The following is a 10,482-nucleotide window of genomic DNA, read 5'->3' as shown; positions in this document are numbered from 1 at the left end:
GAGCGAAAAGTTTTTTTGACATTTGCGTTTCGTTTCATGCCGATTGCCGATGAAGAAAGATGAGTTCGCTTTATTGTCAAGAAAAGAATGCCAATGACGCGTTTTTTTTTCGTACTTATGATTATGAGTACATTTAATGTTTTTAATAATCATTATAATTTTGTACACAATAAAAATAAATCGTTAAACGCGTATATGTACTGAATCTTCCTATTTATACCGACAGATGGCACTAGTTATCAGTCAGGGCCCCAGACCCTAAAACCTATTTGGATACAAAGTTTTCCACTGTCTCATTAAAAACCCCAGTGGGTACATACTTCTTTATCTACTTTGTTATGTTTTTACTTGCTTATTTATTTTTTCTATTCGCTCATATTATACTTATGTAGGGTACTTGAATGTAAGGATGTAATGAATAAGGATGTAAGTACTGATAATTTTAACCACATCGAATGGATGTGCATTGTGCTCAAAACCTTTTTTTAAGTACTGGATCCGCCCTTGGTTGAATATAAGCTTGAGCTAAATATTTTGTGGGCTTACGCCGCATTTACACAATGCAGCATACCTATGCAAGTTTCTATGTAAGTACTTACTACTTACATGTTTTACACAAAATCGATTGTGATTCTAAATCTTGTTGCCAATATTGTGCAAAACCCGAATAAATAAAACAATGTACCACTTTTTATTATAATTATATTTTATTAATATAAAACTATCTTAAATTAGGCATGTATGTATAGGCACGTGTATAAAAATTATGTATAAATATTGTCTAATCTAAAACTACTTTAATGGGGGTTTATATTTATTTTAAGTGGGTTCTAGTATTTTACATTTTTATGATTAGGTAGACATGGTAACTATGATTTTTTTTTATAAAATTGAATAAAATAATTTTATAATTTCCGCAGAGCAGTTGTTCATCGATGGCATTTTCTTACAAATAAAGTCTTGCCAAACGTTCCATTCGGAATATCAGAAAAAAAGAAGTTTAAACACAACTTTTTTACAAAAGGAGGTAAACAATGTAATCTTAAAATTACTATTATTACCTATATTTACACTGGGTAGGATAGCTCGAAAAGTTAGGGTATTCGAATTTAAAGAAATAGCTCATTAGTAGGTATACCCTCATGCAAGATTCTAGAGGTTAGCATTCTATAAAGTTAACAGAGCATACATTTGTGTTTAACATAAACACAAATCTGGTTAATCTGACACATAACGCACCAACAGTATTTTGTAACAATATGGCTTTTAAAACTAAAAATAACAGTTAATAACTTACTACATTGTAAGAAGAAATAAAAAATATGCAAAAATCATTCGCCTAATGTGAAATAGGTGAATGAAACAACAATACATTTAGAATATCTTCGGTGACAGTTTAACGGACTTATAATTAATTTTAGAAGACTCTGAATTGGTTACCGTTTAACTATACAAGGTTCGCAAGTCCCCTCTTTGAGGTAAGCAGGGTGGCATTGGGGACACTTGGGGTTCTCCCCAAAGCTCTGCCTCCCAGGCCTTATTTTGACTTGAAAAGAGGTCTCAGCATCATCGCTCTCGTACCCTGGATGCGCCTTATCCAGAGGAAAGACGTAGTCAGGAATGAAGTACGAACTTATGTTATATTCCGTGTTGCTTGGTAAAGGAGTCGTGGTCTTTGGTTCAGGTCTCGTCACGCTGCTGAACGGACTCTTCCCTTGTATCGACCTGGTCTGCTGTATGTTGGTACCATTTGTTTTATTACCTTCTTTTGGAGGTACTAAGTCGAAGGCCGGGACTGCCCATTTCCATTCGTAGTAAATTGGAGGGCCTACGGTCGTTGATGGGATTGCTGCAGTGTCTTCCTTAGGTGGTAATAGAACTCTATCAGGTGCTGGGATAATATTACCATTTTGGTCTTTTACAATAGGTTCTTCGGTAGTCACGCTAGATTTAGTGTTGACAGAATCAAACCTAGATCCTTCTGTGAATGACTTGTCGTTATCTGTTTCGAAGGTATTCAAACTATTGCCGAAGTTTTTGTGTTTCCTAGGAGTTCTATCCTCTTCGGAGTTGGCTGGTCCAGCTGGGAGATGACCGTTTAGGTCTATGATCTCAGATCTAGACATAGCAGTTTGGTGAACATCAGGTGATGTTGGATCGAAGCGTTTGATGAATTTGAAAACAGAATCTTCTGATTGATTATCGTTAGGTTTTTCTGACGCCTTCGTTGGTGCTGGAGGGGGTACTAGGTCAATAGATGGTGGAGTTACGCTTGGTCTAGGATTGATTTGAGTTAAGTTGATGCTAGGTGTCGGCCTGAAGGTTGCATCGGGTTCTTGCGAGGCTGCTTCGTCGAGGTTATCGAAGTCTCTGGAGGCGAAATTCGTGTTGGGGCTGGCGGTGGGTCTGACTCGATTCTTGCGACCGGTGGACCAGCCTGTAGGGGGACGGTAGTTTCTCTTGCCGCTGTCCAGATCATTGTTGTCCCCGTCAGAAATGGAGTCGGCTACACCCACGATACTATTGCTTGGGAGAGCTGGGAACTGAAATGAGACAAAGGCCTGTGTTGAAACAATTTCTATTAAACAGGAATTCGCGTTTTTATGAGGGAAGTCTAATTATTAGAAGTAAAAAATAATTAGCTTCACAATAATTATATGAATAGTATTTAATTATGATGATTTCATAAGATAATCCACTGAATAGAAGGAACTAAAGTGAGTGATCGCATCAGTTCACGCACGAATTAACTGACTTAAACTTATTAAAAGTTAATTTATTAAAGTAAGGAAATGAGCATAAACCAACAGTAGGTATATTTAAGATTTTATCTTTCATTTTAATTATAGGTACCTATTAGGTAGGTACTAATTTATGTTCTACTCTAATTCTACCTTAATTATCTACATGTCGTCAATTGTTCAGTAAGTAAGGTACTTACATAATATCGTACCATAATATTTCTTATATAATAATGAACTAAGAACATCATTTCAACTTTAAAATGGCATTCCCAGATATACCTGTAACTATAAGCCAGAGCTTTCATATGGATAAAACGCGAACATTGCATTAAATCGACGTTAGCAACATAACCGTGTGAATTTAAGTTATGAAAATATGAATCGTTAAAGCCCTTTAATGCGCCAACATAAAACATGTGAACAAAATGATTTATTGTGACGACATATAATATGCCACAGGTTATAGTTCGCGTAAACCTGGCAATAATATAAGGAAATAGCATTCTAACTTATGATTATGACACTTAAATAAGTATTTGATGATGACCACACAGAACGCTTGGGTGATCCATGAAATTACTTTTCCTGGGACATTAAGATGCTATGCTGACAAAATATCTCCAATCGAACCATAAACTTTTCTAACTTTATGTAGGTACTGATTTATTTGACTGAAATTGTGACGACTTAAATGGCATTACCAATGCAGTTCAATACATCTCCGTAATTACTAGAGCAATAAAGACGAAAACGACTCGACTTTATTTCACTAGTATCTACCGCTGGTACAAGAAAAACCTAACCTTGTATGTGCCTAAATTAACGTATCTACTCAAAAAAATTAAATGCGTATAATACCTGTGATTCAGCTTCCCTCAGCACGTCATAGTAGGGGTTGTACGGTGGCGCGGACAGAATGTCGGGACGCGGCGTGCGCAGACGCATCTCGTCGTCAGACACGAACGGCTTGTCGCGTTGACCTGGAATATAAAAGATAGACAAGTAAATATAGGTACAAAAAATGTACTTTTCATCCCACCATCTCAGAAAGAGTAGTTTTACCCCTTGATATCTGAGCGCAAAAGCCGTTTTTATCCTCTACAGCGGCAAAGTGATTTGAATTTAGAACATCGTGTGCAATACTCCATTTGTGACAATCTTGATAAGACTTTTCAAACAAATACATATTAAACAAATAAAATACTGCTTAAATTAATTATTCGATTAATTAAGTAATTTCCATTATTGTTTTTACATAGATATTTAACCTCGTTTGATTTTTAAACTGAGTTTTCCAATAAATGAGCTTTACTAGGTAGGTACTTCTTTTTAATTTGATACTCATATGTGCGCGCCATTTTGTTTCTGTCGCTCAGGATTCTAATTATTGAATTTTAGAATCCTTCGCTTGCTCGGTCAGCAAAATTGAGCCCGCGGTTAAAAAGCGACTTTGCACTCTTGTATAACAAATAACTATTGTATTATAGTAAAATAAAAAGTATGAGACACGTAGGTAATAGAAAAACTGGTTTGAATAAATCAATTTAGGTAGGTATCCTTGCTGTGCATTCAATTAATTAAATAAACCTAGTGATAGAATAAGATCCAGTAGGTTCAAAGAAGAGTGGTCACCCTAGCTACAAAATTGCAATCACTTGCTTTAATATTTGGCCAACAAACTTTATTTCATTACTTCGCAGAAATGTCTTAGACGCAGTAGAACATTGATGTAGCCTGAAGAAAACTATGTAACTACATAGGACTTTAAAAATATAAAAATCTTCGTAAATACAAGGACAGCTTATGCCATAAATTCTAATTAAGTTCAGCAGTCTAGGTCCTAGACTCTAGGATACCTAATAACCTAGCAACGTTAACTACAAAACAATGGAACAAGCCACAGTTTTTATAATGCTCAGTAGATTATAATGATATAAGAAACAATAACTGTTATAAGTAACGATATAATGAGTGCGCTAAATACCCATTGTCTGTGGTTGCCGCTGGTGACCGCAACCAACCTTAAAACCTGTTTATTTAATGTTTGGTTGCGGTTTTCAGTTGGTTAAGGATATCAATTTGTTATTTTTCTTGCTGATAACATGTAGGTTTTCTAATCGATGCTATTTTAGGTAAAGCTGAAAATTTATTTGTATGTTGCTACTTCTGGCCCGATTTAAAAATTTTTAGATTCAGTGTTTTATAAGTAACTCAATTCTCAAAGAAGACTACTGCTGGCTGAAACTCGTTAAGAATATTTTACAGACACGGTAAGGTAGCGTGTACATTATTTCTTCTTGGTACAAACAATAACATTGTTAAGCGGTGGTCAGTAGGTAAGTAAGTATGTGCCTAGTTTCTTTATCGAAGACTGAGAAAATATTGAAAGCGATACCTATATATTTTTGAGTTTAAGTATCTACCTCATCCACTGCATAGCCACCCAACTATCATTTCTCACATTAGATGTTCATTAACTTTTAGCTTTAAGCAATTAGAGCGACCATGTAGGTACATGTTTTTTTAAGAAAAGATTGATGCAGCAAGGCTATGCAGGTGGATCTAGTGATGTGAATATTTTACAGTTACTTACAATTTATTTTTAACCAAGTTAGTCTAAGTAAGTTAGTTAGTCTAAAGTGTAAAAAAAATCCTAGACTATATCCTTGGTGAACTGTTTTACATGAGACGTAACAGGTATGGTTCTTCGTTAAAGGCTAGCCATTCTCTTCTGAGATTAAACTAAATAATATCTATAGAAAATCTTAGACATAGGTAACATATTATATCCTAAATTACTTTAGGTTCCGTTAAAATACAGGTAAAACCTAATTTACTCATTTGTAAATAACTCAGCTCCCAACGACTGATTGAATTTTATTTTTTCAACAGAATCAAAAATAAATCTACATTCCTAATCGTATCACGTAATTCTAACAAAATAATGTAGTACCTATACCTTTTTGAATCTACTTTGAGCACCGAATAAAAGTAGTGTCCAGCCTTACTCAATACATGGACGATCTAACAGTGATTTTAAATCAATGTTTTGTTTCCAAATCGGGCCAGTAGTTCTTGAGATTAATGCATTCAAACAAATTCCTCAGTTTTTTTTTTTAGTAGGTATAGAAATAAATTATTCTATTCAGCTTCAATAAATGTAGCATATTCGTACCTACATCACTAACTTATGACAAGGTCGTTCACTGATTACGTTCATTAATGTAACATTAACGAGCTCTTCTGCTTCCTCACACTTTCTGACCTGTCAGATTGATGCTGACTCACGACTTGCTTATTTTTGCCGCAGAGCAACTTAACTTTACGACATTTTTACATCGAATATCAAATACATCCCTTTTGACAGATTTTCAGTCACGAAACATCAACCCATGATCCTTCAGGCTGATTCTGCAGCCCTTCGGGAGCCCTTTGAGCTTTAATGATGCAGTAACTATTACGGACATCAACACAGTCTTAAGCTTCGTCATAGTGGAAATCGGTGATATCCGTGGATACATACTGTTTTTGCGAACACTGCAATATATTTCGCATTTTAATTTCTATGGCCTGAGGCGTGACGTATCACGATTTTGCCGATTGATTCCATAATTTTAAAAGGCGATGAACTTGAGCACTATGTAATCAATTCTATAGTAATAAATTATATTGTACCTGTAACATAAAAACTATTGTCTAAAACACGTTGACCCCTAAATCAGAAGTACAGCAAGATCTAATTATAAGTCTTTAGTAATTAATTACCACCACAACCTCGGTAAAAGATATTCTATCTAAATGCAAAAAAAACTTCAATTTACTAGCACTTTAGTTAAGAAGCTTTGAAGTTATTAATTTTCTATCAATCATGCTTCGAGTTCATAAAACATAATGAATTGAGTTAAAAATATGTAATTATAGACATCAGAACCTTCGAGAAAATTACCTTTTGAAATAACATTATTTAATTATTGTAATAGGCATGATGACAAATTTTTAAATTCCTTTGTATGATGTAGGTATACGTCTATTTTATATGAAAAATTATTAATTTTAAGAAAATGCGAAGATTTTTTATCAAATAATTGCATTTTTCTCTGTCCACTTTGAATCCGGCGCGAAAACGCTTGTCAGTGTCATGGTGTCACTTGTGACGTCACGACTGAAATTACAAGACGCAAGTAAACAACGCTCGTGCAATAATTAAGTTTTTTGTGTTATTAAATATGAATTCGAAAGGGCATAGGTGTTGTGGGGTCACTGGGGGACCAAGTAAGAACTCATCCAAAACAACTCCTGACAAGTTATTTGTGTACGTTCCTCACAATAAAAAAATACGAAACAAGTGGCTTAAACTTGCAAGGCGATATTCAAAAGCAATATTGCCCAGGGTACAACTTTATTTTTGTGAAGATCACTTTGATGTAAGTTATTACGTAGTTCTCTAGATTCTAGCATAGTTTATAATGTAAATAACTATTTCGAGGTTAGGTTTCATCTCTCATTGTTTTTTAATTAAACTAGTATACTTACATGGAAGTTTTAACATTTCTAAATTCAGCTGAACAAAAATCTTTATTTGATGCCAAAAACTTTCCCAGCATTATGATATCAATTCTAGGCAAATTAGCGCTGTTTGCCTTGATAAATCCGGGCTCCATAACTCGTGTTATAAACAATTAATTAATTAAAAACAAAGATCGCAGTGGAAGTTCACAATAACGAAATGTGACGTTCGCGCGCTTTCGCGCGAGTTGTTTTGAGAAATGACGTCACGAGCTCTGATTGGTGTTCAAGATATCATGGCGGATTGCCTTATTTCGGTAATTTTATTTTATAAAAATACATATTAATCACATTATTAATAAAGAAAACAATGCGCGTTTTATATTCCAAGCTTCAAGTTTAATTTAATAAATATATTATATTAATGATTTTTGATTACTGTCATCATGCCTATCGGCTTAGCATTGCCACCCAAGAACACTAATGTAGGAATAAGTAGAAGTTACTTAATAGTGCTTTACCAAATAACATCAGCTTAAATAGGAGTACTGACATAAAATAATGCACATCCATTATCTACTTCACTTCGTCAGCACTAACCGTAGTGTGAAATCTAGGATTGCTAATTCTAGGAACGTATATTTTAAACTAGCTGCTCCCCGTGGTTCCATTTTAACAATTTCTCAGGTTCAGATAAAGCCTAAAGCCTATGTCCGTTTAGAAAATTTAATTTGAATCGGGTCAGTAGCTTCACCACAAAAGCAATTAGCGGGACAATTTCGCTATTTTAGGTTTATTATACTAGATATAAGGATGGTGCAAAAGAAAGAAAGGTTTGATGTTATGAACTAAAATCAGGGCTGTGACCCTGTTGAACTAGGTACTGGTACCTCTTTTATCATTTTGATCTCCTGAGAATTCCATAGATGCCAAACTAAGTAGCTCGACATCAAAAAGACCTTCAACCGCGAGCTATATTAAAACCAGTGCGATACTTGCATACCATTCAAATTCACTACAGCATTGGAATTTAGAACATCTGTCATTCACGGACAACCGCGAAGGTTTTGATCCTGCAAGATTTTGATTCAAATATAGATCTATTTAAGATAGTTATGATTGACGGTCTTACTACTGATGTTGTTAACTATTTGATAACAACAATAGCTCTAAATAAGGCCACAGGAGCTACACGATCGGAGTGAAAAGTTAAAGGTCTTTGTTTGGTCGTGTTTGAAGCCCACAGCTTCTTCGCAGATCAAGGTTTGCACAATTCAGATTATCATCTCCTTGGCCCATACTACGAGATGTAAAGTGCCTATTATGTTATATCTGGTCATCTAATTTAGAAACACGTTGTAGTGCTGGCCAATAAATGGTTTGTGTTTGAATAATAATAGCGACACTAAGTTATTCAAGCTTTTATTGGGTTGTAAACCTATGGATGTGCTTCGTATGGAGTTTTATGGCAGTCGTATTTAATGCTGGCGTAAGATGCATTTTATGTTATGCTATTATGTTACTATTTCACAAGTGCCAGAATCATAAAATAATTACAATTCTATAATTGTTTTTCTTTGTTTTATGCATATTTTTAAGACGCCCTTGCATCTAAAGGGTCAACAGTTTACTCATTTCTACATATGCAGTTCCGCTATTCGAGTGATATCGCAGCTTGACACAAATTTTACCCGTACCCGATATGTCTCTGGTTCGATTTCCCATTTAACAGATACATATATCTTGCGAAAAAATGCTGTGAAGTGACATTAATAGCTGTACCACGTAGATTGTTGAGTTAACATGAGTTTTGAAGCCAATAAGATCCGTCAGTTTTCAAATAGATAAACCAAAACTCACCTATAAGCAGGTTAGCAGTATAATCCCGTTCGGACATGGAGCAGTTGACCATGTACCAGTGGTCGCAGATGAGCATGCGTTGCTGGAACAGCGTCATGTTGGGGCACTTGTAGCTGAACTGACGACCCAGCCCGTCGCACATGTGGTATACCTGGAAAGAAGGATATTAAGTGTGAGACTGATATAAAGGTAATAAGGTGATATGGTACACTGGACTGGAAGCCGATCCCAACATATGTGAGAAAAGGCCAGGCAGAGGATGAGTTATGGTGAGCTCTTTTTTGGAGAGAGAAAAGAGTAACCATGGACTTCCCTGTCGGTTCTTCTCTATGGGAAGATATTTTTTCCAATGGAAGCAATAGAACGGAAAACTAGTCAATATTTTTCTGAATCTGGGGCTTTTGAAAACAAGGATGTTATTTACGCCTGATAGGAACACCTTAGACGTAGGTGAGGTTGTCCAATAGCATAATAAAGTTAAGTAATCCAAATACCAAAAGCCAAATCATGTGACTGTCAATAAACTTCTCTAGTTTAGACTTGTTAATCAGCAAGAATTTGGCTTCTCAAACGTCCATATCAAACAGATACTCCAAATACAGACAGACACGACAATGCTTGTGAGAATACCAATTATCACCAAGTTATCTGCCCACATCATTTGAGTCCACTTAGCGAGTGGTCGCTATAGGTAAATAGTAATATCCGTAATATGCTTTTTAGGTACATGGTATGAGTATATAGCTTTTGCTTATAAGCCGAGGGCCCGTGAGTGAGTAGATTAGATAGGGCTTAAGACAGAAAGAAAGAAAACTGGATCTTGGCTAAAGGTCAAAAGGTTTAGACCCAAGTTCACCGACAACATAAATGTTATAGTTATCTTAAAACAACTATGACTTTTTATATTGAAGTTATAAAGTTGTTTAGAGAGAAACGGACGGTTATGTTTGTGGTGAACTTCGACCTCGGAGGATTATTCTAATCAAGACAAAAAAATGAATGCTAGATACAAATCTAACTTAAACACAATCAAAAAAATATCGTACACACTCTAATTGAATCAAACGAAGAACCAGAAAGAGCAATAAAAATAGGTCCTCACCTCCATCCATTGTGTGAGCAATTTGAATGTAATCAACAAAACTCAACAAAGCATTTTGGCTCTTAATATAATTAACACGTTGTATAAAAACTTAGGAAGCGACAATTATATTTCAATTTAGTTATATTCGTACACAATACATGCATATGCAAAAACGTTTGCTTCCGACAAACACACTCATCAGGAAGTTTGTATGGCGCAGTTACATCCTTTGTGCTACCTTTTATTGAAGCTAGACCACGGCCTTTGGCTTAATTATTATAAATGTAT

General features: G+C 35.2%; 1 protein-coding gene across 1 annotated transcript in view; it reads right to left on the bottom strand.

Annotated features, from left to right (window-relative positions):
* Window positions 1–685: 685 nt before the first annotated feature.
* Window positions 686–10,482, bottom strand: part of LOC124634006 — a 68,893-nt gene continuing 59,096 nt past the window's right edge. The window contains exons 3-5 of the mRNA XM_047169400.1: window positions 9,111–9,261; window positions 3,603–3,724; window positions 686–2,543 (exon numbers count right to left, since the gene is read on the bottom strand). Coding sequence (XP_047025356.1) covers window positions 1,437–2,543; window positions 3,603–3,724; window positions 9,111–9,261 — 1,380 coding nt within the window. The 3' untranslated portion in view covers window positions 686–1,436. The remainder of the gene's footprint in view (window positions 2,544–3,602; window positions 3,725–9,110; window positions 9,262–10,482) is intronic.

Source organism: Helicoverpa zea, chromosome 10 (assembly GCF_022581195.2).
Source record: "Helicoverpa zea isolate HzStark_Cry1AcR chromosome 10, ilHelZeax1.1, whole genome shotgun sequence".
Taxonomy (NCBI): Eukaryota; Metazoa; Arthropoda; class Insecta; order Lepidoptera; family Noctuidae; genus Helicoverpa; species Helicoverpa zea.
This window is presented reverse-complemented; position numbering and strand designations above follow the sequence as displayed.